The sequence below is a fragment of the Vicugna pacos genome, chromosome 4 (assembly GCF_048564905.1).
Source record: "Vicugna pacos chromosome 4, VicPac4, whole genome shotgun sequence".
Taxonomy (NCBI): Eukaryota; Metazoa; Chordata; class Mammalia; order Artiodactyla; family Camelidae; genus Vicugna; species Vicugna pacos.
The window spans coordinates 75,695,381-75,713,015 of NC_132990.1; the positions used below are offsets into that span (position 1 = coordinate 75,695,381).

General features: G+C 49.0%; 1 protein-coding gene across 5 annotated transcripts in view; it reads right to left on the reverse strand.

Annotated features, from left to right (window-relative positions):
• RAPGEF1 (Rap guanine nucleotide exchange factor 1) overlaps positions 1 to 17,635 on the reverse strand; it is a 128,113-nt gene that overhangs the window by 38,038 nt on the left and 72,440 nt on the right. For all 5 annotated transcript variants that reach the window (XM_072960340.1, XM_072960337.1, XM_072960339.1 and 2 more), the window contains 6 exons: positions 14,279 to 14,435; positions 4,230 to 4,318; positions 3,371 to 3,523; positions 2,783 to 2,906; positions 2,150 to 2,333; positions 513 to 1,013 (listed from right to left, as the gene is read on the reverse strand). In XM_072960340.1, the coding sequence (XP_072816441.1) occupies positions 513 to 1,013; positions 2,150 to 2,333; positions 2,783 to 2,906; positions 3,371 to 3,523; positions 4,230 to 4,318; positions 14,279 to 14,435 (1,208 nt within the window). The remainder of the gene's footprint in view (positions 1 to 512; positions 1,014 to 2,149; positions 2,334 to 2,782; positions 2,907 to 3,370; positions 3,524 to 4,229; positions 4,319 to 14,278; positions 14,436 to 17,635) is intronic.

Genomic DNA, 17,635 nt, shown 5'->3' on the forward strand with positions numbered 1-17,635 from the left:
CCAGGCAATCCCAGATTCTAGGTCATCATGTGACATTCTGGTGTCTGCAAACAGAAGACAAACTGGTGCCAGGGTTCCCCCTAAGCGGCCCCGCATACTTTCAGGGCTCCTCAGAGAATCCCTGTGGGTGCTACTTAAATTCAAACATCTGTTCTGCTTTACCCAGATGTCGCTGGAGTGCCGTCCTGAATGCTGTGGGACACTCGTTCCCCTTTGTCACCATGTGTTCAGGCCAGGTCAACTGACTGCCACCTACAAGAGGCCAAACACCTGGGCTCCGTGGGGCCCAGGCCTGAGGTCCGCGGAGGCCACGCGGAGCACGCAGCCTGCCAGGCTTCAGAAACGGCACCGGCACTGACAAGACAAGGCTCCTGGGAGAGTCCCTGTACCTGCAGTCCTACTGCCTATGAAACTAAGGGGCTGGTTTGATTCTGACCTAACGTTTCAATAAAACGTAACACCACTTTAGGTCACAGCGCGCGCTTCCCAACAACAGCTCCACAGAAGCTTACTGTGTTTGTTTTTCTTCTCTGGTAGAGGAGGTGGTTTTTCTGGGTCACCTGTTGATTCGCGAACACTGAAATCACCCACAAATTCGACAGAGGCCGAGGAACCTCCTTGCTGAAAGGGAAGAACAGCAGCAAAAGGCGTGAAGGGGACGGGCGGGACCGAGGCCGGGTTCTGCAGGTCGTCCTCTGAGATGTTGTCGTACTGGGAGGGGTGCCGCTCGTACGACGCCCTGCAGCCGGAGCTGTCCGCGGTCTGGGAGGCCGCACTCCTGCGCTTCTTCTCGGGGAGGGCAGGCGGCATGTCTGTCTGCTGCCCTGGGGCCAAGGGCCCCTCCGGCTGGGGACAGCTGCCCAGCGGCAACTGGAAAGGATGGCCAAGAAACGGAGACCCAGACTCCCCCAAGGACTCTGGCAGCGGGCTGAGGTTACAGGCCACTTGCTGGGGTATCTGGTCTGCGTTAGAGAGGTCTTGCTGAAGGAATTCGTAGTCAGGATCGTAGTGGTCTGCATTTACAACAGGAGAAGCACACCGTGAGCTGTAAGCCCCCACCAGAAGGAAAGACCCCACCCTTCTCCCTTGACCCAGTCCTGTTCACTCGACAGTGACAAAAACACGTCTCCCATCTCACCCAGACATGTTCTTAACTTTTCTCCCTACTTAAAAAAGCAAACCAGATGGGAATGTGACGGTTTCCTCTCCTATCCTTTGCACCTTCCTGTATTTTTTGAGTTGCTTACTTATTAAAAAAAAAAGAAAGAAAAATGCATGGCCACCATAGAAAAGCGGTTTAAAAAGAACCAAAACCCTACCAAGAAAGTAAAAATCACCCACAATTCCGTATTCTAATGATAATCTCTGCTTACAAATGGATGTATTTCCTTAAAAGTCTTTTTCCCCCCCAGGATTTTTTTTAAACCCTACTGGGAAAATATTAAGTGAGTAAGTGGTTTTGGGGTTTGTCCACGGATCAATGATCATAAACTGACTTTCAATACAGCTACACGTTATGTCACCAAATGGATGTGTTGTAAGTCGTCTGATTTCCGTCCACTGAGTAGCGAGACTGTTCTAAGTTTATCATCCCTCCTAACAATGCTGAGATTAACGTCTCTGGATAGAAATCTTGCTACAAATCTCTGATTATGTTCTTAAGATAAACTTTCAGAAGTGAACTATCTAGTTCGGGGACACAAACAGTTTAATCCTCCGTAAGCCTCCCGCCAGACTGCCTTTCAGGCCCCCACGTGGCCCCCAACGACGAGGTGAGTGCGTGCTGCTCGTGTGCCTTCGCCCTCTGCCAAGGGTCGCCAGGGGCTCTCCGCCTTCAGCTACAGCTCTGAGCGCAGATGGCTCTTAATCTTGGCAAAGGGACTCAGATGACACGCTGACGGATTAACTGTAAAGCAGCTACCATTTAAGTATCTCCTATGTGGTTTCACGGTGTTACTTCATTTAAACTCCCAACCCCCTTGAGAGACAGATACTGGGACCCTCATTCTGCAGATGAGGAACCTGAGGCTCAGATTCTGAATGACTTGGCCAAGGTCAACAGAGCAGGGACCGGCATCGCTGCACAACCCCAAAGAAGCCACTGAGCAGCGCTGGGACAGGAGTGGTGACGAAGATGCCCGCGGCTCACCTAGTGTTTCACAGCTTGTGTTCCGGGAGCACTGCCCACTGTCCCTGTCCAGGGAGGACAGCTGCTCATCCGACTTGCTGAGCTTGCCTATGCTGCTGCAGGGGGACAGGCGGGGCGACTCGCCGCCGTACGAGTGGCTGCCTCCCGACAGTCGTCTCTGTGCGTAACAGTCCACATCAAAGTCCTCGTGTAGAAAATGAGAACAAACCAAGTCACTGCTGGGAAACGGTGGCAGAGACGAGGGGAGGGCATTGGTATTTTACTTAGAGAAGGAGAAGAAATCCTGGCAGGCTCAGGGACGGATTGGAAAGGCGCTCTGCTGTAGGCAATGAAACACCACTTCTGTGACTTCCGAGAAAGAGGCCTCTGCAAGTGCTCGGGGTGCGACCAGGGAGGGCCCGGGGTGGGTACACACATCCTCAGGAGATGCCCCTTGGCTCCAGCCTCCCCCCCCCCCGGGAGCTTCTACTGCATCCCGTGGAGAGAAGGACCACTAAGGAAACCTGGACGTCCCCAAGAGGGCTCTCAGTGACCAACACCAGGGACTGCAGACCACTGGGTTTCTTTCAGCTTCAGGAACCACACTCCCAAACCCAAAGCCTCCCTCTGCCTTTCCAGGTGGGGGTACATTACCTGCCTATTAATTCCAACAGGCAAACTGGAGCCACTGGTGGCTCGACTCATGGGGGCCACGACGGCCACTCGGGTAGGGGATGGAGCCGACTGTCTTTTCTTCGGTGGCAATGCTGGTGGAGGGCTGGAACAGACCGAGAAACCCTATCAAACCAGACAACCCAAACAAAAATTGTCTAAACTGGTATTAGGGTACAGAATGTGGGATTTTTTCACTAGACACTTCACACCGACTTTTTACACTTTCAACTCTCGTCCCACTCCCCGTCTGCCAAAACAAAAACCACTGATGCCAAAAACTAGTTTCTGAAAATCCTTGCTTTTCTTTCTGTAACAAATGGTACCAGTGTTGCTTGGCTAAGGCTAAAAGGCAGGTGGCTGGGAGTTCTCGGGGTGTGCGGCAGGGGAGGGTGCAGGAGCCGGGCTCCTGACATCTGGAGATGCCCCTCCCGAGGAAGGTCCAACTGCCAAGGTGAATAGAGCGAGTTCTGACCCTAACGGCACAGTCTTATTTTTGGCTCTTTATACTCATCCATTCATCAAATTATGACATAAATAGAGAAGGGTGCTAGAAAAATAGAAAATTACCTATTATCCACCACCCGAATGCCAGGTAAGGGGGGCTTGGGGGGCGCAACCTCCTCATCCGTAGAGTCCGGGAGCCCCTCAGTTGACTGCGACATGCCAGTCGTCTTGTTTAGAATCTCCATCTCTCGATCTGTCAGGGGGAGCTCAGACTGGCTGGAGGGTGGAAGAGGACTTGGCGTTAAGAAGGCTACAGAGCACATGCAGGTCCTGAGACCCAGAGTGTGGCCAGGGCAGGGGAGTGCTGGGGTGACGGGGGCTGGAAGCAGGAGCCCTGGGCACAGAGCCAGACACCGTCTATGGCAGAGATGGGGTTTCATGTCGGGTTCCATCGCCAACAAATAGCAGAAGCTTGGCCCAGTCCCTCTGACTCTGCATCTCAGTCTCCTCATCTGTAAAAGGAACCTTTGCGCCAGATGATCTGAAGGCTCTCTAAAATGCTCCACGTGTATCTTTTATATTTTCACTAGGGGCTTGTGTAGAAACTATTGCAAGGCCTTAAAACTGTCCCCATTACCCCCAGTTTCCTTTCTTGATAAAGCTAAATGCTCTCAAGACAAACCCCTAAGACCCAGCCCCTCAAAGTGCTTTCTAATGTCGAGAGGAAGCTGGTGGAGACAAGTACGGGGTGGGTCTCCGGGCGCACTCAGAGACGGCCGCGCGGTCTAGGGACCTGGAGACCAGTCAACACTTCAGAATGTGTGTGAGTGACACACACTTGAAAGCAATGCGGGCTCTTCCCCAGAAGTCACTGAGAGGAACCTGGGCCTCGAAGAGCCGACCTGACGTGGGCTCCCGACGGCTCCCACTCCTCCTCCAGTGCGAACCAGATGTGGCCCGTGACGGGAGGGTTAGCACTCACCCATCGGGTTTGCAGGCTGGGGGGCTGGGTTTCGCTGGGCTTGTTGGAGACGGGTGCCCCTGCTTCTCGACGGTGAGTCTGACCAGCTCCTACACCGCACACAAGAGAGAAGCAGTGAGACACGAGGTGCGCCCCTCGGCGCGGGATTTCCACCAGGTGCAGCTGTCTGCCCTCCGCGGCCGAGCCTCGCTTTGTGCCCACAGATTCCCCACGCACCATGAGCGCAAGTGCTAGCTGACTTAGGTGCTCCGCGTGACTTCCCAAAATGTCCCCCACCCTCCAAAAACACCTCTGTGGCACATCAAGAAGTTTCAAAAGCGTAAAGGCACTTCCTCTTGGAAGGGGGAAATGACAAGCCCCACAGTCTCAAGATGACTAAGTTCATCACACAAACTAAATTCCTGGCAGAACAGATTCCTAGTCAGTGTGTGGGGACAGAACTGCCCTTCAGTTCTCTGAAGCCTTTGCACGACGTGCAGGGTGCTGCCTACCCACAGTCAAACCCCTGGTTTTGGGGAGGTGCTTTCCCAGTGAGCTGGCCTGGGTGTGGTGGCAGCTGGTACCTGCGATGACTGCTGGGAAGTTTTGTCAATGGACAGAAAATTTAGGGCGCATTGCCCAGCCGAAAAATGACTTCAGAAAAAAATTTTTTTAATTAAAAAAAAAAAAGAAGAGATCGGAGCCTATTTGGTTTTTTCAACCAGAATGCAGCCCCCGGCCCCCAGCCCCCAGCCCCCGGCCCAGTTTGATGAGTTCTGACTGCACATACTGTGTAAGCGGCACTCAAAAAGCGCAGTGTTTCTGGCACTCCCTCTGGTCAGTCTGCCCACCCAACCACTTTCCCACTTGTATTTCCTAGATCACTTTTGTCTAGAACATGAAATAAATGGAACCATATAGTATGTAGTCTTCTCTGTCAGTCTTCTTTTTCTGAACAGATTTATGTCATACAATTTAAAGTGCGCAATTCGGTTGTTTTTATTCTGTTCACAGTGTTGTGCAACCACCAGCACAATCCATTTCAGGACTTTTCATCACTTCCAAACGAAACTCTGCACCTTTTAGTGTTCCCTCCTCACATCTCCCCCAGCCCGCCCAGTCCCACAACCACCGATCTACGCTGTCTCTTTTCTGTCCACCTTCTTTCGCTCAGTGTAACACCCACGTCTGTGTGCGTGAGCAGTGCGTTCTCTGCTGTTGCGAGCCGTATTCCAATGCATGGAGAAATCCAGTTTCTTCATCGGCTCTCCTGTTGATGACCACCTGGGCAGGACCTACTTGTGTCCCACAAGGAGTTCAGGCTTTCAGCATGAACGTCTGTTTCTAAAGCTACAAAGGAGGCAGCAATGGAAGAAAGCGGGGAATACAGCAGTGGACCCCTGAATCAAGATCGCAAAGCCTCTCCCAACTCAAAACAGCACACACAGGAATCCTGACAAATGTGGTAAGGCAGAGTTAATATCCTTCCTGGAGCAAGGATTCTTTTGAAAACACAAAACTAGAAAAAAGGTGAACACACCAAAAGAAGTATCAAAGATGAAATTCACAAATGTAAAGATCTGCGGTCAGTAATCATCGGAGATTCTCCAGCTTTGATGGCAATAAAACAGAAACTTCCAGACATGATGAATGGAAGCAATGCTTTGGACAGCCTTTCTAAAGGACAACTTGTTAGTGTAAGACATTAAAAAGTCTTGGATATCTGCATTCATTTTATAGTAATTTAGCCCAAGGAAAATGTCGTGGATGTGTACAAAAACTAAGCCAAAAAAAAAGTCACTGCGGCATTACATGTAACAGATAAAATTAGACTATTCAATATTCCATAATCAAAGATTCAGTACTAGGTACTGATTACATAAATTCTGATGGAATCAAACAATGGACCATTATATTGCCATAAAAAACCTCGTAACAAACGACACGTGACAGCACAGAAAGGCCACACAATGTTAAGTGGGAAAAGAGCCCAGAAGGTACACTGGTGTCAGTGCAGCATGTTTCGGAAACAAAACAAAACCAAGATACCTGCACAGGAAAAAATATGGCAAGGAAATACCCCTTATTTTCCTGTTCTTGTTTCTCTGCTTTTTCTTAATTTTCTACAATGAACATGTATTACTTCTGAAATACTAATTGAAAAAACCACCACAGGCATGCTCCACATAATCAGAGTCGCTGTCACCTGCTCCATAACAGCCATTTCTTGGAGAAACGTGGAGGTGAGATCCCTGAGAATCAAGTGCTGGAAGAGGAAAGAAGGCTGGCCTCTTCCTGCCTTCACAGTTTAAAAGTTTAACGTAATCTCATCAATATTTCAGGAACAGTGACCTAGCTGGTGACTGCAGACAAGACGGAGAGACGAGAGACGACGTGGTCAGGAGGGACAGCAAGTGTCAAGGAGGCCGCCCTGACCCTCACCCCCGCGCCCACGGCCTGGAGGAGGATGGGAAAGGCAGTTTATCCTAAAAGCATGTGGCCCGGCCACATGAGTGAAGTGTGTCAGGGCTCCAGAGGGAGATTTAGAGCCCCGGGGGTCCCATGCTCACACTCAGCCTCTTCACAAGTGGGGCAAAAGTAAGTAGAGAAGTCTGCACACTTACATCTGCAAGGTGGGAAAAAACTTCCACCGATTCTTCATTGATTCATGAACAATTATAATTAGAACGTCATCTATCAGGAGGCAGCTGTGTGAACTCAACAAACGAATGAGGGCAAAAGAATCATGCACCGAGAGGCACATGTGTGCAGTGTGCTCTCAAATTCCAATGCGGCATCAGATGACAGAGACCCCCCCCTCCCACCAGGTCATTAGCCTTGGCCCAACAAGGGTATAAAAGGGGGTAGGCAGCTTTCCATATTCAGCCCCGACCTTCCAGCCCAAACAGACCAGCCAGAAGGTCTCTAGTCTCAACTTGCCGGCACTCTTGCGAGAGGAAGAGACCCCTCAGGACTGCACGCAGCCGGCCACCGGCCAACACCTCGTCTCACTCAGAGCCGACCACCTGTAACTTGGCCCAACACCCCCACCCCCCACCGAAGGCCAGATTTCTACGAGGATGTGAGACTCTTCAACCCTCTTGAGACATAGGTTTTTAGGAAAGACTGAGCAGACTGTGACATTAGCCTGTGTGCCCAAGGCCAGCGACTGTAAACCAAATGGCCACCAGTCCGCTGAAAAGCAGTTTTCAAAAGCCAGAAAGCCATCTGGGGAAGTGCCTTTCTAAACACATGGTACTTTATTTCCATGCTCACTTTATTCGTCTTGAGAATGATCACAGAGATGCTTCCATCTTAGATGACCTCCAGTCAGAGCACAGCTCGGCGCTCAAGTAAGGGTGGGACGGTCCTGGCAGAGGGGACCCTGGTTGCGGAAGGAAAGGCCCCCGCCTCCAGGTTCACACAGAGAGAAAACACACTTCAACTGGAAAGCGCCTGCCTCCACAGCCCCGGGGCTGCGGCCCCTGCTCCAGCCACCTCCCGATCCGCCGCCGCCCATCCCTGGGCACCTTCTGGCATGTGAACCTCCTGGGTTTGGGGACCAGAGCCCAGGGAGATGTACTATGGCCGTGACACAGGCCCTCGACTGGTCAACTGTCCTAAAACAACTTCCTCACTAAGGACACTGGATATAGGCCAGTGGGGAGTTTCCTGTAGCTGAAGGGAAAGAAATTGCAGGGGTGTCCAGCCCCAGTGTGACTTTTCTATGGTGACAAAAAGGGACCTTCCCTGCCCACATCCTATGTGAGTGTGAGGCAGCAACAGAACAGAGGAAGTGTCTTCCTTCTCACACGGGACCAAGAGGAGGCAGAGCACTAGGCAGGCAGGTGTCAAAGGGGGCTGGGCTGGCACGTGACTCCCCAAGTCAGCTTCTGGAGGTTACAGCAGCCCCGAAAGCAGGCAGCCAGAGGAGATCTGAGATTCCACCTGCAAGATGCTGAGGAGGCTGCAGAGAGCAGTGCCGGGTGGGGTCAGCAGGAAGGGAGGGCGTAACTTAAAACTGGGTACTTGTGTTTCCAAAATAGTAAAATACTGAGTTGGGGCAAAACACTAAAGTTCAAACAATAAAGCTTGCAGGAATCACCCCAAAAAAGGCCCTTAACAAGCTTACAGGTAACTGAAAGACCTTCTCTTGACCTTTGTAATTAAGCAGAGCACCGGGATCAGAAAGCACACGTGCGCCCCAAAGCAGCTGCTGCTGCTCCGGCTCCCGGCCCGGACAGGACGCACGTCCACACGGACACCCCTGAGCAGGGAGAAGCAGGCATGTCCAGTGGAGCACTTCCTGTTAGCACATTTATTAGAAAAATACACAGTGAACTGCTCAACAAATAGGTTGGGAAGGGTTTATCAGAGGACAGATGTCTTACTTTAAGCCACCCATTATTTGAAAAAACGAAACAACGAAAGCACACCCAAACCCAAATGAATCTTGAAAACATTACGCTACTTGACAGGAGCCATTACAAAGGCCACAAAGTATATGATTCCATATACATGAAACGTCTAGAATAGGCAAATCTGTAGAGACAGAAAGTAAATGAGTGGTTGCCTAAGGGTGTGGGGTGGGGAGAAACGAGACCAGGACGCAGGGAGTATAAAGGGTTACTTTCTGAGGTGATGAAAGTGCTCTTACACACACACACACGCGCACACGCACACGCACGCACACACACACACACACACAAGATGAACCTGGAACATCTTTTCATATCCCAAAGTGAGAAAACCATCAAAGATGTCCACGGTCACATCAACACGAACTCAGGAAACCACCTGAAGAAGCAGTTGCTGCTAGAAGGCGGCACCTGAGCATCACTAAGGATGATGACCGTGGTCGGCTGGAACATACGAAGGACGCTTCAATTCAGGAGTTCAAAATGATGTATTAAAAACCTCCACTCACTGGCCATGTTAGAAGGTGCTAAAAACACTCATTACTTTGATAACTGGTAAATAAAGGAAGTGATTAAGCATTGATCCTGCCTTTCCCCAGAGAATTACAACACAGGATAACAAAAGAATTAGAAGGCCATCATAATTTAAAACCCCTAGGAATTAGTGGATCTAGGCAACAACCATCAATGGCTATTAACCTCAAAAACAGAAAGATGCCTCTTGATGGACATGCAGAGCGGCACAGAGGAAATGTTCTTCTAAACACAAAAAACCTGAATCTGGTTCAGGCTAGTTTTGCAGGAAATTCAAGGGACAGAGGAACACGTTTAACCATACTCCATAGATGCAATCAGCAAAATCCAGAGTGTGGGAGACTTTTAGGAGAAACAACCCTTTAAAAAAAAAAAAAAAAAAAAACTAAACCAAAAAAGTTGCAAGGAGAGAAACAGAGAGAACAGGCAACTTTAGACACATATAAATGAAATACAGTGTCTGGACTGTATTTGGATCTGAAATTGAAAAACAAACTTTCAAAACAACAAACTACACCCTGCAGGCCAAATCCAGCCCAGGGCTCGCTTTTTGTAAGGCCCTGAAGGTAAGAATGCTTTGTTTAAAAAAATAAAATAAAATAAACAAAGAATATGCAACAAAGACGATGGTAGCCTGAGAAGCCTAAAATATTTACTGTCTGGCCCTTTACAGAAAGTTTGCTTTGCTCCAGAGATAGGCACTAAGGTATTTACGGATGAACAGACACGATGTCTGGAATGCGCTTCCAGGGAATAATTCAGGGAATAGTAAGAGGTCTAGAAGAAACAAGACTGGAAACAAGCTGTGTGATGGGGCTTCAACGTAATGTTCTCTCTTCTGCAAATGTCTGAAATTTATCATAATAAAAAACTTTAAAATAGGCTGAACTAGGAATAAAAGAGATGGCTTACGTGAAATGTCAGTGTGGCAGAGACAGTTGTTGCACATCACCTGCTCTTCCTTATTAACAGAATTTTAGTTGGGCACATGACCAAGTTCAGGCCAATAAAATGCAAATTTTATGAGGCCTTTAAGAAAGCACCCTTAAATGGAGGAGGCAAACTTGCTACTCTCTTTTCCTCCTTGCTAAATGGGATGTAGTCATAACTGATGGAGACTGAGCAGCCCTTCTGGACCATGAGGTGGAATTCGTGTGCAAAGATGGCAGGAAAGCAGGCTAGAAGACCACATCCCTTGCCATTTTGTGAAAATGCCTTACCAGCCTTGGACTGCCTAGCTATAGGCTTCTTATACATGAAGGAAAAATAAAGCTCTACCTTTATAAGCCAGTATTATTTCAGATTTTCTTGCAGTCAAATCTATTCCTAACTGATAGTCAGGAAAAATTTCTTTCGAAATACCCTGTTATTCAAGGTGAGTCTGGTACACAAGCCCAATTTTGGGTGCTGATGGTTAAATGACAGAAACGTAGGTATTCCAAAGTTCTCCCTCAAGGTCAGTGTAAGAAGCCTTAAAAAAATGTTTTTTAAAATTAAAAAAAGTGTGTGTGCACTCGTGCGTGTGCGCGCAAGCACGCGAGGCTCTAGGTCTCATAAGGAAGATCCCTAGACAGTCTGCAAAGAGGGTAAAGTGGGACCCAGAGGGATGGGCGAGAAGCTGTACATCTGAGATAAGAAGAAAAGCTGAAAAGACAAAACTAGGAAGAGTTGGGGTCTTGGTTTTGAAAGGACAAACTGTGTATCTGTTTTGACCTTGAGAAGCTCAGTCCTCCAGCAGCAAGTCCTAGGCTGGAGGTGGTTCCTTGAGAAACAGGAAAGTGAGGGCCTTTAAATTCCTTCCTTGGGGAGTCACTGCATCTCTGAGTCTCAGGCTCCCACTGGTGAAGCACCTGTCTGGGCCACATCAGATAATGAGAGGTCTACCTTTTGACCTGAGATTTGTAAAATCACATGGAAAAGAGCCACAATCACTGTCAAGAACTGGTAAATGTTATTCGCTGTTCTAGGAATTAATGTTTCTACGGTTAACAGTACTTACCCGCAGTTCGCCAGGCACCTAGCCCTTACCAGGTACTTTATATACTTATCTTTCTTTAATCTTCAGGGTAAATATTTTAAAACCTACTTGAAACTCAGTGAAGTAACTTGCCCAAGGTACAGAGCTAACAAGTGGTATTTATGTGGGGGTTTAAGTGATGGATGGTACTACTCATTCAGGGACAAAAACAAAGTAATCCTGTTTTAAAACACTTTTTCAACTCTAGAAAAAATTCCACTTAACAAGTGAATGAGTTACTTGAAAGATGATGAGTCAGCTTAGAGGAGCGCGCCCACATGCCCCCTCCGAGCCGGTGACGGCACTCCCGTGGGTGTGTTTCACTCCCGCACAGCCCGCCCCCAGATGACTAAGGGTCTCTCACACAAGGACATGTGCTTACAAGGTGTCCTAAGCCTGGTGGGGACAGTGAGGGGCTGGAGGCCAGCTGGCCTGGAGGTGAAGCACACTGAATCCCTGGGCCAAACCATGAATCTCTCCCCTTGTGGAAAGCAGCTGAGGGCGGAGGTGCAAGCACAGGGCCCGGGGAGCAGCAGGCCCGGGGAGCAGCAGGCCCGGGGGCGCATCACCGCCGTGCCACCGGCTGCTGGTCTGCCTGGGGCTGCTTGCACACCTGGGAATGAGGCGATCACAGCCCCCTTGAAACTGTTATAAGCATCAAATGTGTAATAAATGTTACCTAGTATCATTATTTAGACCTTAACAACAAACGCCAAGGCTATAGTGTCCAGATCGCCCCCGTTGTCTTGACGGACTCCAACTGTGAAAAACTACCAGCAACGCGGGTCAGTTCATGCTCCTCCTTCAGTCTGCCTGTCTCTCCCCTGGGGAAGCATCTCTGACAATCCCAAACAAGGAAGGTCACTCGTACACCCAGAAGAGAACACGCGCTACTTCCTCTGCAGCACCGGTCCTGGTTATCATTACAGGCGGCAAGCTGCTGACTGTCGTCCTTTTCTGCCTGCAGACTGTAAGCTCCAGCGCGTTGCATCTCTCTCTACATTGCTGGTTCTGTCACGCTGCCCAGCGCATGGGGGAGTCTCAGTAAATGCTTCTTAAATAAATGAAACAAAATTGAATTTACAGAGATCCTCACCAAGAGAATCTTTGTTCTGGTTAAAATATTTTAAAAACAACTGTGGAAAAGTGACCTGCTTTCACACACTGACAGGTTCATAATAAACAGATGTCTCCCTCTCTCCCTCTTATCCTGCTCAAGTTGAAAAACCAGAGAAATTTTCCTGAGACACGCCTTTCAACTGGTACAGTGTGGCCTCTGATGATTCCATAAGGGAAGTCCACTTGGGACAGCACAAGGCTTTATGCTTAGAAGCTCCCTCTTCTATTTTGGACGTTCTAACTTGTTTTGAACAACTCATCATAATCAGTTTGGTAGAAGGAAACCTTAACAACGTCACCTGAAAAATAACACTTTTTAGTAACAGCATTTCTGGAAGCCTGGACAGGAAGGTCAAGGCGAGGGCGGGCCAGAACCACATACACTCGGCTGACCAAGTGTGACCCAGGCCACGTCTCACTCTGTCCTGCCGACCTCAGAGTGGCCGGGAAGGTTGAATGGGAGACTGTGTGTGGCCACGCTCCAAAATCTGGAAGGAGACGAAGGTGTGCCACAGCAGCCACCCGGGGCTGCACACTTAGGCCTCACTGGCCAGAACCAGCCTTGTAGGACCTAGTAACTTTGGGAATGAAGAGACCCTGGGAGCCATGAGAGGACACGGTGAGGTCACCAGGTCCAGCCTCCCTCTGAATGAACTCAGTAAAGCTCCCCGGGCAGACACCGCAGCCCTGCTCATACGGTGCTGGAGGCAGGAGCCACCCAGATGGCCCGGGAAGTGCGGTGCACGCTGGAGCAATGTGTAATGTCAAGCAACGCTTTCTTAGCCTCGCATCTGTAATTTTCACCCTTTGTGGGGGTCCTTAGTCTACTCTCCAGAGCTTCTGGGGAACGTCAGTCCACGGAGGCAGCCTTCAGGTATCTAGTAGCATGGCTGAGTGGGGAAGGAATTTTTTGAACCTAGGGTAAATACCTCAGCTATAATTTTGGACTGGAGGATCCAGAAAAGGGGAGAATACAGTTTATTCAAGCCAAGGGATGTGTTTGCAAAGCATATGTCTAGCACCATATAATAATAAATGGCAGCTGAGAGCTGAGTGCTCAGTATGTGCTAGTCCTAGATCGAGAAGTGTTACATGTATTAACTAAGTTAGCCCTTCCCACAGCGTGATGATATAGGGCACTGTTACTGTCCTCGTTTTATAGGCCAATTAACTGAGGTACGGAGCACATGAGTCAACTGCCATTGTTCTCAGACTAGCAAGTAAGTGGTGAACTTGGAATTCAAATCAAGCTAGGGTCTAGGCCAGCCCTCTGTCCACCACATTACGTGGCCTCAGGTCACAGTAGGGCTGCACCTTCCCACTGCTCACAGCCCTAGTCCTGACCCACAGGCTCTCTCTCACTCGTTTCACACTCTACATTCTGTCTTGCTCCTCATCCATCAGGACTCATTTTCTCAATTAGGCTTGACCCCTTTGAACCCAATTCCAGAACCTCTAAGGACTTCGCTTCCCACCTCAACTATGAGTCATCATCTCCTATGATGCCACTTCTGACTCCCCTGGGCAGTAAATTCATAGGCCACACCACAGATTTCAAATACAGACAGCTTCATTTCTTACTCATCTCAATTCTACTTTTCTACCAAGAATCCCAGAAGTTTTTAAAACATGAAAAGGTAGCATGCTGAGAGTTTTGCTGAAAGTCAATGCAAAAACAATTTCCCCTGCACTCTGTCTAGCTGGCAAGCATGCACAGCCAGAGCTGCAGGATAAAGACTCACTGCAGATTTAATACAAGGCCCAGTGGAGGCTGGCTGCTTCTGGTAGCTTTTCTAACTATCAGGACGACTACTCCAAAGGCTTGTATTGCCATGAGAGCCATCTGTAGCATGGAGAAACTGCTGTCAGACAGAGCAGCAGAGACACTGGAAAGCATTCACTCTAGTGGATGAAGTCTGGGAACAGGGTCTTATGTGTTACGCAGCCAGCAGGGGTGAGGACGGCCTGGAACCTGCACGCACCTTCACTCCATCCAGCACGGCTTTGATGACCCCCTTCACAGTTGTCACCATCTCTTTATCTTCTGAGTTCACACCTTCTAGCATCACTTGGTCAGACCAACGAATGAGGTTGGCGAGACTTTGGTACACTCGGCTATAGCAAGAGGAGAGGGCTGAGCTGCAGGGAAGAGAAGATTTTTTAAAGAACATTAAAAATCTAAAGCACGACCATCACTTGAAGTCATCTGTTTAGCACAGAACTAGTTTTTCAGTGACCAGGTTTCTCAATCTTTCTTTGTATAAAATCTGTGCCCCCTTTAATAAATCAACTTCTCCTCCCTGGATCTATTTTCTTACATCCAATGAAGATTTTGTGGAGCTTTATACTCTAGTCTGTTAGAAATTTTTACCATTTCTCAGGTATAATGTATAAAACCTCCACTGTGATAGTCACTGTGCTTTTTCGAGCTTCGCATCCTCCACAAGATGCTGGTAACACCTCTCAAGTGCCTGTCTGCCCCTCCTTCTCATGGGTCGAAGCGCTGCACACGTCTTTTTTTGAATCAGATAGAGATTCATGTTGTATGTGTCAACTGGTTTGTGGAATTTTAGCAGGCAGGATTCTTTAAAGGAACAGCCTTTAAACACGAGCTCAAACAGATCTACAATGTACTAGAGTTCCTTCTAACATGGGCTTGGCTTTATCATCCTCCATAGTAGACCACGGCTGAGGTGGCAAAGGAAGGCCCCAGTGGAGAGTATTTAAAGGACAAATCAGAGGCAAGGAGACCTGTGGTGGTGGGGGAGGTACCAGTCACACTGTGATGCCAGCACACACAGGACAGAAGCCCCGAGTACCTTTGGATGCCCAATGACTGTAGAGTGGAGGCCAGAATGAAGAATTTGTATACCCTCCATATGTTTTAAAATAACTAAAGATAATTTCCCCTAGGATTTATGGAAAGGATTATTTTTCTATTTTAAGCATTATGTATTACAACAGAGGAAGAGCAAAATATAGGGAATATGTGCTGCTGCCTCCTCCACTTAAAAAAAAAAAGAACGAGGCAGACATTTAGGAGCCAAAGAGATATTTTTTCCAAAGGTAAAATTTTGAGAAAAAAATATAATATTGTAAGATATGATTAAAACAGGTACTAAAAACAAAGCCACTTAAAATAAAAACTTGAACCAAACAGTGCTCTAATGAGAAGCTCTTCGGAATCAGGTAAAGAGGAAAAGAATTCTCCAGGAGAGGTAAAGGTTCCACACAGCCAGTCTCTACGCTGGAGAGGAGTCCGAGAGAGTGAAAGCAAACTCCTCGAGTCTCATTACAAATAAGGAAAATTTACAAAAGGAGTGGCAAGAAAGCCAGGGATTGGCTGCCTTAGAGGACAATACAAATGTGAAGTATTTGGTGTTGGACCTACTCTCTTAGGAAAGAGGGTTGAGAGAAGAAAACAAAAACTGCAGTTTCTCCCAAGGCCTGGGTCAGGGACGACGTCGTCCTCAGGGGGGACATGCTGCTAGCAACTCTGCCTCCTCCTTCCGGGCAAGGCCTGGTGAGGCCTCTTTAATAAAGACTGCTGCCTCCCACCCATGTGCCCGCGGGATTCCCCCAGAGTACCCCACTGTCAAATTACTGGCCAGAATCAGACGAAGGGAGGGGCAGGGAGGGGGTCACTTGTATGTAGTACTTAATTCCTACCTGTGTTGGATGACATTTCTCTGAAAGCACCTAAAATTTTTGGTGATTGTGTTGTCCCCCCTCACACTATTAGCTTGGAAGTAGAATATTTCTGTGTCTTAATGACACAGGAAGGACATTAAGGAAGGAAGGAGGGTCCTGTACCATAAAAACGTTGTCCAGTGGACCAGCTGTTGGTCTGTTTCTGAAATGGAGCAAAGCCGTCTACACTGAGGGCAAGCACAGACCCGGTTCTCTAACATCCCTGGGGCTCCACCGGGTGGGACGGGCCTCCTGCACCGCCCACGCTGCACAGGCAGCTGCCTGCTCAAAGGCTGGTCGCCGCTGTCCTCGGAACCTGTGCGAGGGTGGCGGAGAGCCTGCCTGCTAGGACCCAGCCCACAGGGGCAGCTCTGAGCAGAAAGAAGGGGAACACCTCCCCAGCTGACAAACTGCACTGGGAGGAGTGAGGTGACGGAAGGAATCTAGAAGAAACATTCGAGGAAGCATTTTTAATCACCTCGGGGAGATCAATAAAAACATCACCAATTTGGCTTTGGAAGAATTTCAGGAGGAAAAATCCCTTAAATGGTATTAGTCAAAGGACTACCAAGAAAAAAAATCATTGTTCCTTATAGCCACACCCAGGCATTTCTCTTTTCCTGAGGAAACTGTTATAGACGTTAAATAATTTTTGTCATCTACAGAGTAATTATAAAACCTCCCCATAGACCAAAAGATGCCCCCAGACCACGATCATACTACTTGCTCAATCCTCCCAGCGCCTGTATGTTAGGGAGTAGTGGCCCGAGCAGAGCTGCTGCCTAACACCCCATGAAGCTGCGATCCCAGCAGCAACACGCTGTCAGCACTGTCAGTTACAGCATTTAGCCAAGGTGACCCTGTCCTGGACTCCCCAAGAGGACAGACAGGTGCGGCTGGCAGGATGACATTACCTGCCCGCCCCCCGCCACCAACCCGTGCTGCAGTGCGAGCACACTCCGCTCGTGCGACCGGCCCCCTTACAGGAAGGCACCAGGCCTGCTGGCCTCGCTTCCTCTGCTCTTCTCGTTCTCCTGCCCCTCTGCCCTTCCCTCAGGTCCAGCTCCAGCACCTGCTCCTCCAGGAAGCGTAATCAGAGCACCGCAACTCTCTCATAATTCTCCCTCCTTCAAACTCCAACGGAGCTTCCAGCCGGTACCATGAATCAGTGCTTTATCATACAGCGGGGGAGCTGATTTTCCCAACTAGATTTCAACTCTTCCACAGTAGGGACAGGAGACCAGGTATCCGACAGTGTTTCATAAAAAGCCAGCATATGCTACACCCCGGAATGCTGTTAGCACATTCCCTCGAAGGAGAAGGGCCGGGTACGGGTTCACTGCCGGAAGTACACAGCACTTGGTCTCCAAGTGCTCCATCCACAGCAACTGAATGAGGCACCAAAGGGGCTCACTTCCTCACGGGCTTTTTGCACAGGACAGCAGTAGGGCATGGAAGTGCAGGCGGTACCAGGCAAAGTCCTCCCCACCACTAGCTCAGTTAGCTTCTGGCTGGAGACCACGATCTGTGGGGTCAGCTGAAACTCTAGAGTGGAAGCCCCAGGGCAGAGAGCATCTTGGAAATAAAGACACTGTTTGCTTTGTCTCCCAGAAGAAAACTGTGCACGTCATGGCCAGGTTCTGAAAGCA